At 45.6% G+C, this 20,493-nt stretch overlaps 2 protein-coding genes across 5 annotated transcripts in view; one reads left to right on the top strand and one right to left on the bottom strand.

Moving 5' to 3' along the window:
• Positions 1 to 11,765, bottom strand: part of MIA3 (MIA SH3 domain ER export factor 3) — a 37,757-nt gene extending 25,992 nt beyond the window's left edge. For both annotated transcript variants that reach the window (XM_054576619.1, XM_054576620.1), the window contains exons 1-4: positions 11,608 to 11,765; positions 8,660 to 8,793; positions 5,570 to 5,656; positions 161 to 2,969 (exon numbers count right to left, since the gene is read on the bottom strand). In XM_054576619.1, the coding sequence (XP_054432594.1) occupies positions 161 to 2,969; positions 5,570 to 5,656; positions 8,660 to 8,793; positions 11,608 to 11,740 (3,163 nt within the window). In that variant the 5' untranslated portion in view covers positions 11,741 to 11,765. The remainder of the gene's footprint in view (positions 1 to 160; positions 2,970 to 5,569; positions 5,657 to 8,659; positions 8,794 to 11,607) is intronic.
• TAF1A (TATA-box binding protein associated factor, RNA polymerase I subunit A) overlaps positions 1 to 20,493 on the top strand; it is a 48,770-nt gene that overhangs the window by 10,959 nt on the left and 17,318 nt on the right. For 2 of the 3 annotated variants that reach the window (XM_054576625.1, XM_054576624.1), the window contains exon 1: positions 19,671 to 19,792. The exons of the other annotated variant lie outside the window; for it this stretch is intronic. The gene's annotated coding sequence lies outside the window, so the exon portion shown is untranslated. Of the gene's footprint in view, positions 1 to 19,670; positions 19,793 to 20,493 lie in introns of those variants that run through there. 3 annotated transcript variants of the gene reach the window in all.

The following is a 20,493-nucleotide window of genomic DNA, read 5'->3' as shown; positions in this document are numbered from 1 at the left end:
ATAAGAAATCCTTATCCAAAAGGACAAGTGGACATCACTATACTGCCTCTTGCCTTTAGACACGTAAGCTGGACAAAGCTTTACAAATACGGTACGAGACGCTCTGCAACCCTGCACGTTTCCTCAGCCCCACTCGACAAGGCCACGGGGGGCACCTTACCTTCCGCGGGTCCATCCCAGCCTTCCTGTGAAGTCTGCGCCATGGCCAATGGCCCGGTGTCCTCCCCCGTCGCGTGCCTGTACCTGACAAAATAGATCAGGTCTTGAACGTCATCTAGCACTGCGGCCTCTTCAAATATGTTTTTTTCCTTCATTCCCAAACTTTGAAGTTCGGTCACACGAGTATCCAGCATTTTCTCTGCTATGCTCAAAATTCGTGACTCAGACGTACGGAAGACCTTATCTAGGGCTTTTTCCACATTATAGGGCAGGCTCTTCTGCTGTGCTGACTTCAGCTTTAGGGACATTTCTTGGAGCATGGCTTCCAGATTGTGGACATCAAAGTACTTCTGGAACCGCTGCCAAGACTGCTGTTCCTTGAAGAAGCTGCTTATTATAGGCAGGTCGGCCGTGTGGTCCCTGTGCTCTGGCTTTGCAGATGTAGGTGCGGCCAAGTGGGACACAGCGCCCTCATGCTCCTCAGAGGCAGCCCCCTGGCTCCGCGTCTGCCTGAGCGTCTCTACGTCCTGCTGGTCCCCAGGCTTCTCCGCAAGCCCCGAGGTTGTCAGGCAGTCCTCAGGCTTGTCTTCTGTAACAGAGCCAGACTCTTTACTCTGGAACACTTCACCTGGCTCTGGGGTCGGATAGGTTTTCTTGTCAGCAAAGTCACTTTCTTCAGATGGTGTCTGTGCTTTCTTACCTGCAAGAGAGCTTGTTTCTTTTTCTACCACCGGACCGCCAGGTTCCTTGCCGAGCGTGCCTACCCCTTTGCCCACAGTTTCATTTTTTCTTTCACTTTCCAAAATATGACTAGTTTTTTCTTTGTTTGCTTCAGTTTCTGCATCAGTATTCATGGTGCCTAAAGCCTCTCTTTCAGGGACTTGGGGACGAACATCGAACTGCCTGTCCTGCATCCCAGGGCTTTTTTCTTTAGACTGCTTTGCGCTCACAGCATTTTCATCCTCCAGTAGTTCTTCAGGGAAGTCATCATCATCTTCTGTTTCTGGCTTTTCGGTGTGGAGGCCTGGCAGTTCTGCGCTGTCAGGTTGGCCTGACGTTTCAGCCTCCGGAGCGCCCGGCTTTGGACGCACAAGCTCTTCGCCTGCGGCACCTCCTGTGACCTCCTCCGCCGGCAGCCCTGTCTTCTCACTCACTTGCTCAGGAACTGCAGGGGCCACTTCTCTTTCTTGTTTCCAGGACAGATTTCTTCCCAGAACGGGACCCTCATCTTCTAGCCCTGCTGACAAGCCAATATCATCCGGAGAGGAGAACCTAGGTTGATTTTGAGTTTTAAGAAGCTGTTCCTCTTTAAATTTCTCACTTAGATGCTCCACTGAAACTGTGTGTGGTTTTGGTCCGTTTACTAAAATATCTGCTTCCTCCTCCACACCGTCTTTAGATGCATTATGCAGATCAGCTCCCGACAGCGGTGTGGCATCCGTGGCTGCCTGTTTAATCTCTCCTTCCTTCGCCTGACTCCCTGCAGCTTCATGCTCCCGCCGACCCCCTGAGCCACCTTCCAGAGTCGGCTCTCTGGGCTTCTCCTCGCGGACCGTTCCTTTTGAGACAGGAACAGCTGCTCCTTTTAGGTCGTGTTCTTTGTTACTGAAGACCAACTTTAATGTTTCCTTACCCTTTTCAGTCGCTGGCAGAGAGTTGAGGTTACTGCTTTGAGTAGGACGGTGCGGAGCCCTGTCTTCTTTCTTTTCATCCTCTATTCCTTTCTCATCCTGCACCGGGTTCTTCTCAGATTCTTCAACCGTCTCCCCTTTTCCTTTAACGTGAAGTTCTGTGTCCATTTCTGGGTCTTTGTCATTATTGGTTTTAGGAGCTTCTGCAGCTGGAAGGCCGTCTTCCGCCTTTTGAGGGTCAGTGTAATCTGGTGCTAATTGTGGTGTCCCCCATTTGCTGTCTGGAACTAATCCATCATCATCTTCCTTTTCTTCCTCTGATGTAAAACTCTCGAAATCCACATCTGTTTGTTCCTCACCTTCTGTGTCAGCGGAGATGACAGTGTCTTCCCAAGTTGCTAGTAGATATTCTTCATCATTTTTGACGTGAAGGGCCTGAGTTACCTCTACCTTATCCTCTTCACTTGAATTCTGCTCTTTATCACTTGAATATTTGCCAACTTCTGATGTTGCTGGCATTTTCAGGTCTTCTCCATCTGTGAAAGTTAGCAATGGTATATCATCAAAATCTTCCTGATTGTCTTCCTCTTCTTCCTTCCCAACTACATAATACTCAGCATCGAATTCCTCATCAAAATCGTCTTCTAATGAAGTAACAAGTCTGGTTGTCTCGTCATCAGACACCAGCGCATCAGCAGTGGAGCCAAATTTGGTTTTCAAATCCAGATTCATTTCTGTTTTCAAAAGTTTATAAGCATCCATCTTCTCCTGTTCATTAGAGATCTGAGAATTATTGCTGGTTTTGTTGTTTTCATTGTCTTGCACTTTTAGTTTATCTTGAAGCATTTCTTCAAATGAAGATCGTTCCCCCTGAGAGTGATCTGTCTGACTGTCCACGTGGGGGTGGGTCTTTGGAGCCTCGTAGCCTCCCTTCTGCTCCTTAGTGTTCCCTGAGAAAACGCCATGTCGTCCCCCCGAGGCGGCCTGTGCCGAGTCAGGGTCAGGGGCACTTTCTTCAGACCCTTCAGGAGGTCTGTCCGCATGCTGGGACGTTGTTTCTGTAGCTTTCTTAGAATCTACGGTTGCAGAATTGTGCAATTGCAAAAATCCTAAAAGTTCTTCTACGTTATAGTTATCAAAATCATCTTTTCCCCCGTCAAAGCAAACAAAATCTGTCTCCTGTTAAGGGAAAGAGAAGCATTAGTAGGTTGCTGGCCACATGTCACAAAAGCAAACTCTCACGTGTGCTAATGACAGGGATAACCTCAAATTTGTGTTTGGCTCTAGAGGGGCTTTTGTGCTGACCTTGGGCAGCTGCTGTCCTTGAGTGGCCAGGAGGTGGGGGGCCGGAGCCCCCCTTTCCCTGGCGTCTGCTTCCCTGAGGCACGCCTGGCTTCCCTTCCTTCTCTTCTCCCGGGAAGGAGTGAGTCGTGTGGCTGGCAAGTCAGCCCTGCACCATCCCTCTTTTCTGTTCGGGACCATCTGGAGAGAGCACATACCCTCTCTCCTCTGTGCTGTCAGTGTTACAGGGACAGCTCCCCTGGGACAAACCCCCTCACTGCCCTCTGCCTCTGCAGTGTTAGTCTGTCTGACTAGACTGCAGTTCTGAGAGCCCGTTATTTCTACACACGGGCGCCATGTTGCCAAAAGCTTTATGAATGAACACTGGTGGCATTTTACTCTTCATCAGCCTGACTCCTGGGCCTCTCAATTTGTTCTGAGCACAAGTGGGGGAAAGTGGGGTGTCACGGATTGGGCCCCCCAACTTCCAACCTCTGTAGCTGATGTTCCGGCAATCAGCCGGCAGTGATTTGTGCAGGGGAAGCCGGGAACCACCCAGCATCTCTGTCCTGCCTCCTCGCTTACCCACCTAGAAACAGGCGGAATCACCTTGCGTCAGGCTCTGGGGCTACACAGATTGTTTAGCTCATGTTTTCCTTGGATTGGGAAAGATAGATCAGCTCCAGAAGGATCTTACTGAAGAACAGGTGCACAGAAAGCAGCAACTTAAAGAACAAAGAATGGTGTCCAGGGCTCCCACCAAGTTAACTGTTCCCACAAGTGTAACTTGAAAGCAAGAGTCTGTGAGGAACATACTCTGCTCTGCATCGGGGTTCTTGGTGTAGGCAAAATCTGCTTTCAGGACTATTTGTAAATCTATATTCTTCCTCTCCTCCCTTAAAAACCACATGGCGTAAAAGGGGCCATAAACAGAAGGGAGAGTTTAAAAACCAACGAGGATCATTCTCTTCTCCTAAATAACCCTGCACAGTACTCTGGGGAGACCTGCCCAGTGCAGTGTGGATGAGTGATTTCCTTCTCTCTTCACATGCATTTCTAAGCCATTTTCTTCACACCGAGAGTCGCGTGCAGTGGGAGACACACGGAGAACGCAGAATCCAAACAGGCGAGGTCCCTGCGGCCGGAGAACTGTTTCCCACATGCCCCGGCAGTCTCTCCGTTAGGGGTGAGGCCAGACAGGCAGTCGGGCTGATTTTATGGCCCTTAAGACTATCACTGAATTTTAAGAATAGCCTTGGCACCCTGGCTGGTGCGGCTCAATGGGCTGAGTGCCGGCCTGTGAGCCCAAAGGTGGCTGGTTGGATTCCCAGGCAGGGCACGTGCCTGGGTTGCGGGCCAGGTCCCCGGGAGGGAGAAAGTGAGAGGCAACCGATCAATGTTTCTCCCCCTCTATTCCTCTGTCCCTTCCCTTAAGTAAGTAAAATCTTGAAAAAAAAGAAAAGAAAAAAAGAATAGCAATGGCTCTAAAACTTCATGCATCCTGCCAGTCTCATCTAAGAATCGCCTAGGCCAGCAGTTAACGTGCCCTGCAGCAACTGTAATGAGCTGCTCAGAAGCTCCGACTGACGACCCCAGAACACAAAATCCTGGTCTTCACAAAGCTGTGTTAAGTCCGTGCACCCTAGATGAATGCTTTACAGATTGTGCAGTGGGCACCTTGTAGATTTAAGACAGGACAGCATCTGAAACTCTCAAGTTCCCTTTTCCAAATCTATAATATATCTAACCCATTAAATCACTAAAGAGTCAATAATAAGAAAATCCTTATAAATTTGTATTTCTGGCCTAGTATATAATTTAGGGTGTTTTAGCAATTTAACCTGATTTCTCTATACTACAACTGTCTAATAGCCATTCAATGAGTAGTTTTCAAATTGAGAGACCTTTTCTTTTTGCTTATAAAAAGAATTATTTACCTCTTAAATGGAATTAACTAAATGCAAAGACACTGAATTCTTCATTTTTTTCTCAAATCAGCAAAAAAAAAAAAAACCCCAAAACTGTACGAGTACACAGCCTTGTATAAGAACATCTGGTTCAATGTATTAAATAACTATCAGATTAAGATATAAACTCTCCTATAAATTCTTTTCAGTCTTCTTTTTTTTCTCTTTTTAAAGGTAGTCTGACTCTAAATTAAAATCTGATACACAAACATTAACTTCTTTTTTTTGACCCTGATACAGAAACATTAACTTCTTTTTTTGACCAAAACACACTGGAAGACTCAAAAATACAGCAAGTCCTTGAATCCTATCTTGTTCAATGTCATTTCATTATAACATTGATGAAGTAACACAGAAACTTAACTCTTGCCTATATCAATTAACCTATGATAAAACTGGCTTTGTTCTATGTCATTTTGCTTAAAGTCAGAGAACCTATTGACAACACTAAGTGAGGATTTAGTGTAGTTAATAACTGATGAACTTGTAAACCCATTTTAATAGAGAACCAACAAAAAATCCACAACTTACATCTGCTGGAACTTGTAGCTCTTTTTTAATATATTTATGGGCTACGTGGATTAAATCCTTTGGAAAATATCCAAAAATACGTCCAACCTATATAAAAGAATGGGCAAAAGAAACAAATTTATCAACCAAAATTCTGTACAAGAAATACAAATGAGAGAAATTTAAATGAAGTAGTAAGCTGATAGGTAGCAACAACTACAGAAACACACAGTCACTTTAATGATTACAGAGATTATGATTCTAATAAAAATAAAGTGCATAATATTGTAAAGCCAACTTTTCTAAAACCACTCAAGTTTTCTTTCAACATTCAGCTTAATTCTAAACACAGAGCACATGAAGTTAGGTTTTTGAAGGAGACAAAAGATCTGCATAAGAGAAGATTGTTGTATATTATATGATTAAAACTATCCAAATCAAAGCTGGCTGGAAACACAATTCCAAATAACCTCTGGCAAGAATTGACCTCCACATTTCATGGCATTGATCACAAACCAGTACTGATACGTCTTCCTTAAACCAATAAACACCAGCCATAAAAAAAAATAAGTAAAATATATAAAATTTCTGAAATGTATGACCAACACTACAAAAGCAACTATTTCTTGATATTATAGGCTGTACCAGCTTTTTCAAAAACTAGATTTTCCAGTATTTAGGGAGAAAATAAAGTTCATAATAATGTATCCACCAAACTTTAGTTTTATGCAAAGTGAACCTCTATAGAAGATTACCCCAATTATCTGTAGCACTAACAGCTAAGGTTATACTAAGTTGCATCCTCTTGAAAAACATACACTGTTACCTGCTACAGCCTGGACAAGAGTGGTAGATCGCTTCCCAGTCATTAGAGAAGGAGACTAATAGGCAGATCAAATGCACAAGAAGAAAAAAAAAGGCTATCTTATCACTAACTCCTAAAATATCCTCATTATGAGCACTCTTGTTATATCTGGCAGCTACCTGAAAGACAGTGTTGGTGGTACAATACTGCCTCGGAGATTAGATAAGCCAGGGCAATTAAACTGCTACCCTGGCGGCTCAAGTCTTAAACTTGAAGAAACCGAAAAAGGCTGCAGGATGAAAACTGAGAAATAGAAGAATCATTTGAAATCTAAGGAGAGAGAGTATTTAATTTCCTAAAGTATAAGCGTCACAAAATGAGAGAGATGAGGGAAAACATCCCTCTTTTTTCCTTCTCAGGAAAATCTTAGAAGAAAATCTGGAAAAGAGAAAAAAAATCAGAGATCTGTAGAGAACTACATTTATCTTTGTGTAAACTTTGTCATATAAAACTTCGTATTTTTATACTAGGTGGGGTCCCATTTCTTATGGCCTGACTCCCGCCACCCGGAAATGTTGCAGAATCATGGGCCCTCCTAACTAAAAGTAACCTTCAAATCTAATTTTGCTTCCATGCATTGTCCCTACCAAGGGACTGCTGATTTGGGGAAAAAAAAAACAAAAAAAAAGCAGAATATTGTTTTAAGAGAACAAACTGCATAGCTACTATCAGGATAAATGTAAATGCCCCCGCCCTGAAAGGAAATAGTCTAAAGGAACATGCATTACACATAGGTCCTTCCATTACAGAACTTTTGCTTTTATAGGAGCTAAGACAGTATGCACACCAACTGCAATACAAAGCAGGAAAAAAAAAATGTCATGTGAGCAGCGCAAACACAGTGCCTCCTAAACAACTGCCAGACAGCAAAGCTCCCCTCGGGCGGTGCTGAGGGCAGTGCTGCCCCCAGAGGCAGGATGAGAGGCGCGACCCAGACGGCGGGCAGGCTCTCCAGAGGTGGGCACGGCTGTGAACGAAGGCGCGGAGGCAGAAAACTGCAAGGCGAGTTCACTGATTCAAGTGCTCAGGCTTGACCACTGCGTTACAAATGCAGCCTAAGGACAAGGAATAACTCTCCAAGAATAAAGATCGTTAAGAAATCGCATGTGGTAGACTGGAGAGAAACAGAATAGATTCTTCATTGTATTGAGCGATTCAGCTGGGATTCTTCCTAAATACAAGTAATGTGCCTGCCCAGTTGGCCTTTCAATATTCCTCCCTGGGTAGGAATCTGGAGTGCCCACAAAATCGATGTGTTTTTTCCTATGGAGGTTTCTCAAGGCTAATTTTCAGTTATTTGTTTTGGTGTCTCATTGAGATTGAAAGCTTTCACAGTTGGGACTGGGCACGTCTCAAAGTTTGGGCAGTTCTAAGGACATCGAAGACTCTTACTGCTCTCACACAGTCCACACTTTTTAAAAAGGACAGTGAACTCATACGCCTCCTGATCAGCCCACTCCTGGTGCACCTCCTCACTCACATCACGGGAGCACGACGCAGTCCCCGATTTCCATGGACACCCATAGGGCTGGGTGGGACTGAGCTGCTGGGGCAACTCAGGGAGCAAGTGTCTGAAAAGCAGGAACAGGATGACCCAGAAGTTGCAAACTAACAAAACATACAAACGAGAATGCACACTGTAGAAATGGCATTTTGCTTTTTAACAGACTAAGAACAGGACACAGGAGGAGGTAACTGTTCCCAGAACTGCCAGTTTTTCACAAATATGAATAATTTAGAAAAAAGAAATGCACACAACATCAACTTTAATCATGAAACACTATCTTGTACATAACAGCAATAAGTCTACTGCGAGCGAATCCTTCCATTTTAAAGCAGGGATGTTAGAAATGGTCAGATTGCACCATTTCAGCCCTTACTGTGCATGGGGTACCCATGGCCGAGAAGGCCGAGAACGTGATGCTGAGGAGCAGCAGCTGGAAGCAGCTCAGCTCTACTTAGGAAACCTCTCCCGAGCCCCGACTCTGTGCCAAGCCTGACGCCTGCCCGGAAACACAGCAGAGAGGACAGGCGAATGCCATCAAGGGCCCTAGGAACACAGTTTTTAAAATCGACAAGCCAGTACCAAGTCAGCAGAGAAAGTATGTCATTTTCTCCATCTTTTTCCTGGCAGAATTTGCACGTGGCTCACCAGATCTGCAGGTTCTGAATTGTAGTCCTTTCTATTTCTTGAATAAATCCTTTTTGGTGATGAAAAAGGAAAAGTATGTCCAAATTTTACTTACACTTCCAGCCCAAACTTCAGGTGATTTCCCTGCCAGTTTATAGTAGACATAGACACTGTCGCCTTTCTTAAAATTCACAAAACGACAGTCCGGGCCCGTAAAATCTTCCAGAGCTTCTCCCCGGTACATTAACACTGCATATAAAGAGAAAAAAGGAAATAACTGGGTATCAGGATTCAGCCTTCATAGTCTATACTGATTTTTCAGAAGTGTAAGAACCCACTGTAAACAACTTTCTCCAGTACTGTCCGGAATCCATCACTTTCAAGTCATGTGCCCACAGCATCTTAAAATCTTTAGAGTTTTATCGTTATAAATCATGACCACCAGACCCCCCGCCCCCAGCAAATAGGGGAGAGGAACACTCTCACTAGTTTTCTTTAGGGATAATGCTGAGGGATCAAAACCAACATACCCACCGCCACAACAAGGCTGTCCTCAATAAAACTCTTGGTTCCCTCTCTGACCTTCTAGTCTTGATCTTTGCTGTTTCATAGTCATAAAAATGCTTCATTTTGCAACCGTGTAAATTCAAGTGTAGATGCTGACTAGCTTAAGCATGGGCACGTGCAGTGGTAATAGGGAACTGGGGAGAGTGCCCAGAAACCCCCAAGGAATCAATTAACTTTAACCACTAAAAGACACCATCCTTAACTGGCTCTAACTGACACCACTAGCAGTAAACACTGTCAATTTCATTTGTGGGCCCCCCCCCCAAGTTGTCCTCTCCTTACAATATGTACATGAATGAATGGGAAAGGATATTGCTCTCTATATGATGGATCCAATCGCACTGCAAGGTAATACTTTCTGAAAGGAAATAATGTTTACTGTAGCCAGTGTTAAGAAGCTTTCAAAACAAATTAAAATACCCGTATTTACTTATTTCTATAAACAAAATCAAAAGTGGACATCACATGTGACAGGAACAAGCAGAATTTGTGAGAATTGTTCAGTTACCTTCAGTCTTAAAATGCAGGACTTAAATCACACCTGATTCAGAAACTGGGGGAAGTGGTTTTCCTGTTTGCTGGCCAAACACACAGTTTCTGATGTAAGATGAAATGGACAATAAACGCAATTAAATAGCAGAGACAAAGAAGGATGAAAGGGAAATAGCACTTTCCTAAAAGTCCATTAGCAATAAGTATATTAAAACGTATCTTTAAATACATGTTTTGAGGGACAAACATTGATTTAAAGGAGGTTATTTGGATTTTGAAGCTAAAAATCTTATTATTTTAATATATGTCAGCATCCTAATTCAGCGATAATCTGGTGAAAGGCCAGGGACTGTATCAGAATTGTAAACAGTAATGTTTCTCTTGTTCCCCTCAGGAGAGTTCATTGAGGATTTGTAATAATAGGTGAGGTGACAATACAGTGCGTTTGTAAAACATCTTTCTGAAAAGCACATACCATACAACACAGCCCCAGATCCTGCTTCAGCTGCTTCCTGCTCTTTGGTTACATTGTGTCATATGGACACAAGTCATATGACAACTTCAGGGCGCTCTCAACACCGTGTCTCCCACTGAGGAGGCATCAGCGACGTGATTCTCCAGGGAACTGGCTTTGATGAGCTCGGGTAGGGCAGTGCTTGAAAGCAAAGGAGAGCAGACGCGCCGAGGCAACCCTGCTTGCTAAGAACTCGGTTTGCTCCCAGAAAACTAAAGGAAAAAACCGTGGAAATTGCTCCACCTTTCTAGTGCGTATTCACATCGGCCCTGGGGCTGCCTCCAGGAACGGCTCAGCGCAAATCACATTGGCTCCTTTCTCATGGAATGGTGTTGCAGTAATACAAACTTCAAATTATGAAATTCTTTTTTGAATAACACCAATTTGAATATAAGTAGCTAAACTGTAGGCCGATGGCCTTTTCCGAATGAATATTTTCTATACCTTTTGATTTCGGCAGCGGTTATCACTAAGTTACAAGGTTATTTGAGACGTGCTGGGGGCCTACGAATCATCCTGGTTCAGCAAACACATAGGAAGAGATTCAGACACAAGGGGCTAAGGCTAAAGCTGGTTGGGTTTACAAAGCCCTTAGAGTATTTATTATTGTTACTTTAATAATCCTCTTCATCGGAGGAGTCTGGAGACCTCCGTCCTCTGCGACCCCTCCCAACCCTCCACCAGAGGCTGGGGAATAATTCCGCTTCCTGCGCTTAAGAGGAGGAGGCTGCAGGTCCCCGGTGGCTGATGCAGATCCTTCATAACTTTCGAGAGCCAAAGATTTTGGCCTTGCTGGTGCCCTGCCTGCCTGGCTGCTCGCAGGGGGACTTCGAAGCACAGAAATGACAGGTCCGAGTCACAGCGGGACGGAGACCTTGGAATACACCGCTTGCCTGGACTCCGAGATTGTCCCAAACCTGAACTCGAGTATCTGTTCAAAAGGTGTTACGCGCCCCAAACCCGAGTGAAGCGGAAGGGCGAAGGGGCAGCGCCGGAGCTCCCTTTCCGAGCCCCGTCATCACTCTTCGGCAGGGAATCCGCCCACCGAGCCTTGGGCGCATCTGTCCCCGCACAGCACCCACCCAGGTCCCCGCAGCGGGGGCAGGAAAGCGCCGCGAGGCAGCGTGGGAGCCCCAGTGCACGCGGTGCGCCGCCCCATCTCCCCTCGGAGCCGGGTGGGCGAGGGTAGCGGACGCTGGAGCTGCCCGGGGGGAAACGGGGCCACCTCCAACACCCAGAAACCTGCCTCGGTTGGCCAAGGAAAAATAAAGCGCCGGCAACAAGTAGGAGGTGCAGCCCCCCGCGGGCAGGGCCTGCCGGCCCGGGCATCTGCAGAGCCACGGGGCACAAATGCAGGGACCTGGGGCTCGCCCCCGACCCCGCTTCCCGGCGCTCCGCCCTCCCACCCAGGCTGCGACTCCCCCGCCGGCGTGCGGGCTGCCGAGCTCCCGCCCCCGCGTGGCCCGCCACTGTCGTGCCCCGGCACTCACTGCTGCATTCCACGTCGGCGCAGAGTTTGTATTCGGAGAAGCGCCGGTCCGCGTCAGGCTCCGGATGGCCCGGTACCAGCCAGGGCAGCCGGAGCAGGAGCAGCCACAAGGACAGCCCCGGCGCCGCAGCCATGTTGTGGTCACCGCGGGGAGCGGGTGACGCCGAGGACGAGGCCGGGGTTGGCGCCAGCGGGCGGGGCCGGGGGCGGGACTCCGAGGGCTGGCGAGCCGCGAGGCGCAGGGCGGTGCCTGGGAACGGTTGGAGTGGTTCCCGTCCGACACGTCAGCACCAGCTCGGGGAGGAGAGGAAGGGGTCTCCGGCGACGAGGACCGCTACTCCATCCTTCGCTCCCCCGCCCCCGCCTGCCCGGCGTCCGCGACCTTAGATCCCCTGATCTCGCGCCCACCTCTTGATGGGATGGCGCGAGGTTTTCGCACCTTCTCGTTTCTGATCGGCAACCCCCATTCTTGGTTTGGTGGCTCCTTTTCCCAACTACGAAATCGCACCCACGGTTTGCCACTCTCAGTCCCGGTTTCGAGGCCCCCTCTCCTTCAGACTTCCAGGGATTCTTGGGGCCCCCTCCCAGACACCCCTTTGATTAGGAATGGGGGGTGTGAGTGGACCGGTCAATGGGTGACGAAAATCAGAGCCGGCCGCCTGCTCGGTCTTCGTAGGAGGCCTGGGAGCTGGAGGCGGGCCGTGGATGGGTCCCTGTGCCGAGAGCTTCCGATTCTGGGGTCTTTATCCGTAAGGGAAGCAGTCATTTAATTCGACACAAATGTGTTGTGCTTCCCTTTCATGCCACCATTTCATGTCAGGCTCAGGGTGGTGTGCGGGGATGTGCAGGGCCAAGACGGGATACCTGGTCCTTGCTGACGGAGCCCGCAACGGAGCGGAAACCTACTGCCGTCAGAACGAGGACGAACCCGCGTCCGCGGAGGAGGAAGGAAACGGACGGCGGCTAACGCCCACGGAGTCTTGCTTGAGGAGCCGGTGTTATTCTAAGGTCTTTCTATGTATCGATTCATTTCATCTACAATAGTACCTAACAATAGTAGATCCTGTTGCTTCCGACCTTCATTTTCGAGAGGAGTAAATGGAGGCCTTCAGACTCTAGTGGGCAATGGAGCTAAGATCCAAACCCATGTAGAAACCTCCCTGTTCATCGCAACTCTTCAAAGCCTCCATCGTGCAATATGTAATTTCTGCACTTTTTCTACCTAGGGGAAGCAAAGCCTTGTTTAATCACAATAAAACGGAATTGTGGACATATGCAATTAAACACACAAACACGCCCACAGGTCCGCTCAGGGAGGAACGGCTGTAAGGTTCTGGCCGACGTGGGAGCGCTTTGCGTGTGTCCGTGACTAAGGCCCCGCCCTGGGGCTCTGTGAGGCCTGTTCATCACCCTGGACACCAGTCAAACCCATCAGCTGGTCTCCTCAACTACCGGGTTCTTCAACAGCAAGAAGAAAGAATGTGGTACGTCCACGCGATCCATGGTGCCGAGCAGCAGGGCAGATGGGACTTCCCAGATGTTCGCAGCGGTCTGTCCGCAGGGGCCGTGAGATGTTCCGTGGGTCCAGTGCCCTTCCCGCGCTACTTGGAGAGAACGCGCGGCCGACGAGACCGCCGTGGATTTCCGCGTCAGTGCCGTCTCGGTTGCTTCATTTTCCTTCTCCGTGGGTGTCTGCCGTAGGATCTTAGGTGTGTCTAACAGGCATCTCTAGCTTAATAGGAGAACTCAACCCTTGATGTCTCTCTCTCAAACCCTGCTCTGTTTGAGAGAAACGTAAAGCATGCCTAATGACATTTATAATGTCATATATAATGACATTTTAATTCCTGTCTTCCGGGTGCTCAAGTCAAAACTTTAGAGACCATCAGTGACCCCTCTTTCTCTCACCCCCCAAGCCTAACCTGTCAGAGTCTTGTGCACTATTTTCACAGCTCCATCGAGGTGTGATTGACATACATTGAACCGCACATACTCAGTGTGTGCCACCTGATAAGTTTCGGCGCATGCACACAGCCAGGAGGCTGTCGCCACAGCCAAGACCATCAACGTTGCCACTCTCCCTAAAAGAGTCCTCATGCCCCTCTGGGCCTCCTCCCCCCATCCCCTGTCTATCTCCAACAACCTGCTGTTGCTACGGATGCATTTGTAATTGTGAAAATTTGAAATCAATGGGATCATACAGTATGTATTATTTCTCAGACTTCTTTCGTCCGGCAGAAGCATTTGAAATACACCCAGAATCCGACCACGTCCCATGAGCTCCTACACTAACGCTGCAGGCCAAGCCACATCGCTCACCTAAAAGATCGCAATAGCCTCCTCGCTGTCCTCCTCGCTTCTGGCCTTGCCTTCCTAAAGTCCTATTAAGGGTTATAAACCAGGTAAAACCTAGTAAAAGCGTTAGCTAAAAATAAAAACATAAAAACACTATGATTGTTTACAATAAGAGAGTCAGAAAAACAAGAAGCACCCCTGCCTTTACTCTGTCACGTCAGCCAGCACAGTTTCATTTCTTCCTGGGCATCCTGAGGTCTTCCTTTCTTCTCTCTCCCCAGAGTTCTGCCTCTTGTGTCTAGTGTCACCCTGGGGGGCCAGTGTCTAGGAGACGGGTGCACCTTTTGCACCCGTGCCCAAGCAGTCTCCACCTTGGCTCCACCCCTGAGGGTGAGAGAACGGCTCTGGATCCTCCTCATAGTCTTTAGAGTGGAAACTCCTAAAAGATCAACAAATCTCTCTTGCTAAGACCAATCATCTCCCTTGGTAAGAACGGGGGGATGGGGAGAAGTAAAGAACCCTGCCACACAGCAAGTGCTGAAGTGTGGTTTGGTATAAATTCTAAACACTGAAGCATTCAAAGAAGGCAGAAAGTAAATGATGGTGATGGGGTTTGAGTTAGATCTTGGTGGGGTAAGTGGGACTTAGATTCCTAAAAGAAAGGAAAGGGAAAGTGAAGAAAGCAGCACAAGACAAAAGAGAGCAGAAAGTAATTTTTAAAGGACAGTAAAGAGACCTAAAGAGTAGTAGGAGATACATTTGGGTGGCTAGAGTAGATCAGATTATGAAAACCAGTCACATGAATTTAGACTTAATAGAGTTCAAGACAGAAAGCTATCAGACTTTAAGGAAGGAGATTATAAAACTAAAGTGAAGTTTAAGCAAGTATCTGGTTCTGAAAGCCAAGGAGAATGAAGTTTTGTGTTAAGCATGGCCAGTAGAGTTAAATCCTTCCCCACAATTAAAAAGCCATGCCAAAGTCATGTCAAAGGGTATGTTCTACAGGGAGTGAGTCACATATAAGGCAAGGTCTTCTATCAGTGTGTACTATTTTTCTAGTCTTGGCCAATATCCCAATTTTTATTGTACAAAGAAAGAAAAACATCTGAAATTGCCGCTAATATATAGGGTTATGTATAAGTACAAGTTCCTGTTTCCGGTTCTACCTAATTTACCTTGGCACTGTTTGCACAGAAATCAAATATTTGGTGCTTTGAAACAAATGCAAAGCAAATTCTAGGGTGGGGCCTGTACAACTCAATTTCCACAGTGTAGACTTTATCCATTACAGTTTTCAGATAAGGATCATTTCCTTACAGGACAGGAACAAAAGCAGGGAATGTAGTCAAAAGAATTAAGCTAGGTATCAGAAGCCTAACTGTGTGACCATAGGCAAGTCATCAGTTTTTCTGTCTTAGATTCCACATCTATAAAATTGGGGCTAATGTTAACACTTCACAGCATTTCTTTAAGAAGCAAATAAGATCACATATTAAAGGTTGCCCACTTATGTCATTTAAAAAATTAAACATCGACATATCTGGTTCTTAGCCAACAGGGATGGTTGATGGTGCAACAAGAGTCTCAGCAAATTAATGACTTTGTCACAAAGGGTCATTTTTAGATAATACCTACACTGGACACTTCCCTTCTCACTAAAGGTCAGATGGCAGGTAACATCCTCCCAATCACAACCCACCTGTTGACAGATCACACACCCAGACAGAGCAAAGTTCCTGAATGCTCAGTGTAACATTAGGAACAGGAACATAAATACCATTATGAAGACTTCTTAAGTGTCATTATTGAGCAATTGTATACAGGAAAAAAAAAAAGAGTTCCCTGCAAATATAAAAGCTCATTCCTATTTAAATTTGCATAGGATAGGAAATGGTATGGAATGTGTAAGAGGCTGAATGAATGGCATCAAAGCAGAATGATTAAAGTTCTAAATCTGATATTTCCCTGTTTCTCACTGACTATCTAGAACAATGCTGTCCAATAGCAATATAATGCGAGCTACCAATTTAAAATGTCTACAAGTCACATTGGAAAGGTAAAACAAAACAGATGAAATTAATTTTAGTAATATATTTTATTTAACCCAATACACCAAAAATATTACTATTTCAACTTGTAATAATTATAAAATTGTTAATGAGACATTTTATGTTCTTTATTTTGTTGGAAATCTGGTGTGTATTTTATCTTTACAGCACATACCAATTCAGATGAGGCACATTCAAAGATAGCACAGCTTAAGAAAGCAAGGATTAAAAATTAACATCAGAGCCATACCATATCTTTGTAAATGTCTATGTATTATTTTGCATATACGTATTTTAGAGGAAAAGAGCTTAAAATTGTGTCTTAGAATTTAAAATATTTTTGGCAAGCCTCTTTTGAACTTCTGTGGAAGGAAAAGGAAGGATGGTGGTTATGTCAAAACCTGCAATTTTTTTTTGTTTGCGATTAGAGGTTGAAGTTTTTGTTGGGATATCTGAGCATTTCATTGCCATTTCAAATGAATCCGAAGTCCTTAATAAAAAGTATAAGCTACAGTCATCATTATGCTTCTAGTCATTAAATACTAGTCATGCTTTTAGTTCTTATAATTATCTCACACACTTACTATTCTTGACAAACACAAAGAAACCAAGAATGACATTTAAATGGATAATAAAACAATGTGAATGCACGTAGGAAAACACAGCCACAATTAAGTAATAGACCAGAGCACGTTACTGATTTAGGCAAATATTTCTTGTTCTATTGGCTTTTTAGGGGACGTGACCTTCAGATCAGTACAAACTGCGATTATGCAACACCAACAAATCTGTGTTGTAAGCAGTGTTAAAAAATTCTGCAGGATGAAAGATGATGGCGCACCCAATGGGAACTGAGATGCACAGTGTTTTAGTTATCCTTCGTTATGTAACAAATTTAGTGGTTTATAATGATAATTTCTTATTTCTCCCTGTTCCATGCCTTGGCTGACCTTCGTCGGGTGGTTCTTCAGATCTGAGGGCTGTTGGCCCAGTCACGCATGTGGCTGCTCCTTGCAGCTGCAAGGGCGGGCTGGGGCTGAACCCTCATTCACATGCCTGGTGGCTCAGAGGTGGTGGCTGAAGGGGCTGGGATAGTCCTCTCTCCCTCCAGATGTTTTTCATTATTCAGTAACCCAGCCCAAACTTATTTACTCGCTGTCTGAGTCCCTAGAGAATAAAAGTAGGAAATACAAGGCTTCCTAAGGCCTACAACGAGAACTAGCATGGCATCACTTTTGCCATGTTTTTTCAACAAAGCGAGTCAGAGGACCTGCCCAGATTCAAGGCACGGGGCAGGAGGAATAGACTCTCCCTCTTATGGGAGGAGCAGCCTCCACATACAGGAATAGGAGAATTTCTGGCAGCTACATTTGAAGATAACCAACTGGAAGGAATGAAAGCACTGGACATGGAAAAACATAAGTCAACATAAAAGGCAATGTCTATTTTCCTTCTCCTAATTTCTTTAAAATACATGTGACTGTTTAGAGCAGAATAATACCGAACGTAAATGTAACATATAAGAAAACAAAGCACAAAGGACTTGGGGCGGTGGTAAATGGAACTATCAGTGGCAAGCCTTCTTTATTTCACAGAAAGTATCACAATTTTAACTTTAAGTAGATAATTTAAGAATGCATATCATAATTCCTACAAACCCTGCTAAACAGTAATGCAAAAAGAAAGAGCTAAAAGCCAAGAATTCAAAGGGAATACTAAAACATTTGATTAACCCCCAAAACGGCATGAAACAAAGACCAGAGGAACACGAAAGAATGGAGCAAATTGGAAACAATATCAAAATAATAGAGTCAATTTCAACAATATCAATTATTACAGTTACTATAAATAAAACACACCAATTGAAAGGTAGAGATTGTCAGATTGGATTAAAAATAAGAAACCAACTAATTCCTGTTTACAACAGAAGCACATTAAATAAAAACAGTTAAATATAAAGTAGAAAGATGGAAAAAGATACACTATGCAAACTGTAAATTAAGAAAGCTGCAATGACTGTATTAACATTGAATGAATTTCACTTCAAGATCAAGGGTGTCATCAGAGACAAAAGAATATTTCATAGTGATAAAATGGTTGTTACATCAGGAAGATGTAAGAACCATGAATGTTTATGTGCTTGGTAACAAAACTTCAAACTGTATGAAGGAAAAGCTAACATAGTAAAGGAAGAGACAAATCCACAAACATAATCTGCAATGTTAACACCCTTCTGCATGCTTTGCTTTGCTTTTTATTGTGTTTTTGTCATGCCATTTCTTTACCTTATTTATGGCTTTGGATGCAATATAATACAGTCATTTTCATTTCTTTTTACTCTCTTCACCTAACACATTTCCTACCATAATTGTACTGTGGGAAAAGGAAGGGTTAAGTTGGGCATACGAGTATAAAGATATTAGTCCTTAACTTTTTCTCTTTTATCTAGCGTTAACTAGAATTGTCTAAGAACGCTAAGGTAAATCAGAAATTTCTTCACCATTTTTGTGAGAGCATGAATTTCTAGCCTTATAAAATCAGTTCTGGGTGGGTTTGGGTGAAATTATACTTCATGGCAAGGGAAGAAATGTACCCATACCAAGCCTTTAGACTAGAAGCCTATGTCTACGGTATTTTATTTGTGTGACTTTCTGGACCACAGCGTCATTTAGATCAGACTTGACAGTGGAGTCAGAGCACAGGCTTGAGTGAAGCCAAGGACTTAGGACACAAGAAACAGCAGAAGGAATTTTTCTTGCAAGCTCATAGCTACTGCATGGTGTTTATGAGGACAACATAGAGTTAAGTACTTGTAGCATTTAAAGGAACTCCTGTACAAAGTTTACTCGACCCTTCAGTCGACTCTGCAATACTGATTCTGCTCAGTGGTTCTCTTTCCGGGCAGGGAAAACTCCAGAGATACCTGCGGCAGCCCATGCCATTATTTGTGCAGCCTTACAAAATTCTTGTAATGACTTTAAAGCTGCCTCCCTTAACTTTGACTCCCAAGTCCTAGTTCTATTAATTCGGAGGCTTTGAAAAAATAGTCTGATCCTCCTTTCACAGAGCAACCTTCCAAATTTTGGGGATATTGTGTTGCCGTTGGTCTCTGCTTTTCCAGGGTCGTCTTCCCTAGAGCTCAGCTTTCCAGTATTTCACATTTAGCCATCTTACTTTCGACCTCTATTTCAGGAGAAGTTTGTCAACGTTTCTCCTGACAGTGACTCCGTTGCTGAGAGGAAAAAGAATATTCTTGCCCAAATTTGGGGGAGGTAGTCAAGGGTCACCTATATTCAAAGCTAAATTTTAACAAAAGAGAAAAATGATTTCAAGGAAGCAAGTCAAGACTATGCAGATTTATTTTGTCAGGACCACCAGTCAAGCTAAAACCTAAGGGTGAATTACTTGGGTAGAGTGACATTGTGCTTTTTGACTGCTCGCCACATCCACTTGCCCTCGGGTCGCCCCAATATCCACCTGCAAATAAAGCCTCCCACTTTCCCGACTGGGATACACTCAGATGTAAACCTGGAGCGAACGCAATGGGAGGGCGGCAGTTCGCGGTTACTTCCGGGTTACTTGGGGCGGGGGAAACCGGGGTGGGGAAGTGGGGGTCGAGCCGGAGACGGCGACGGCTGCGAGGCGGAAGTTAGGGTCGCAGCTGGGTCTGTGCGACGGAAGTTAGGGTCGCAGCGGGGTCTGCGCGCCGCCCTGGAGCCCGAAGCGGACTTTGCGCATGCTCACGCGAAGCGGTCGCTAAATCCACTTCCGGTGTTTGCGCCTGCCCCGCGGGATCCGGGAGCCCCTGCTTTGGTGGTACAGAAGGGGTCTGGCTTTGGACAGGTAGGGGCCTCGGGCATGGCCCATTAGTCACTGCGGCCAGTCGGGGCGAACCCGAGGGGCTGCGCCGGCGTTCGCGCGCGTTCTCCCGGTATTTTCTCCTGATGCGCCCGGCCTCGAGCTCTGAGAAGGAGGTGCAGGTGCGGAGAAGCTTTGGTTAACGTGGTACATGCGTGACACTTCTGTCGTCTTTGAGAATTTGGGAAGGCGGAGCGGCCTTCTTTAAGGACTGAACACACGTGCGTGGGATTCCAGTTCATGTGCTACTTAAAACCAATGCTCCTAATCACAGAACTTGATTTTAGATTTACGCTGGCTCTGATGGGGAACAGCTAGGTAGAAAGCTAAGGCAGTAATCTAGACCCAGTTTGAAGGTGTCCTGAAGAGGGTAGCGGTGTAGGCTTGTGGAGAAGAGGGAAAACTGAAGAAGTACTAGCTGGCGGGGTCAGCGGGACCTGTAATTGAGGCGGGAGACAGCATAGGAAGGTGCCGCTGTTCAGGCCAGGAGCTAGCATCTTGGTTGCCGGGAAACACCTTTTAGCGCTTAGGTAGAATGAACAGCGAAGCAAGGCAGGGAGGAGGAGGGAGACACGTCTCCCACTAACTCAGCAGTCGGGAGCCTGTCCAATAATATTGCCAGGTGTTCCAGCATCACAGGAGACACTATGCCAGCAAGGAAGGAGGGAAGGCCTTGAAATCCTACC

The sequence above is a fragment of the Pteronotus mesoamericanus genome, unplaced genomic scaffold, assembly GCF_021234165.1.
Source record: "Pteronotus mesoamericanus isolate MK-2021 breed Mesoamerican mustached bat unplaced genomic scaffold, CSHL_Meso_final contig_347, whole genome shotgun sequence".
Taxonomy (NCBI): domain Eukaryota; kingdom Metazoa; phylum Chordata; class Mammalia; order Chiroptera; family Mormoopidae; genus Pteronotus; species Pteronotus mesoamericanus.
This window is presented reverse-complemented; position numbering and strand designations above follow the sequence as displayed.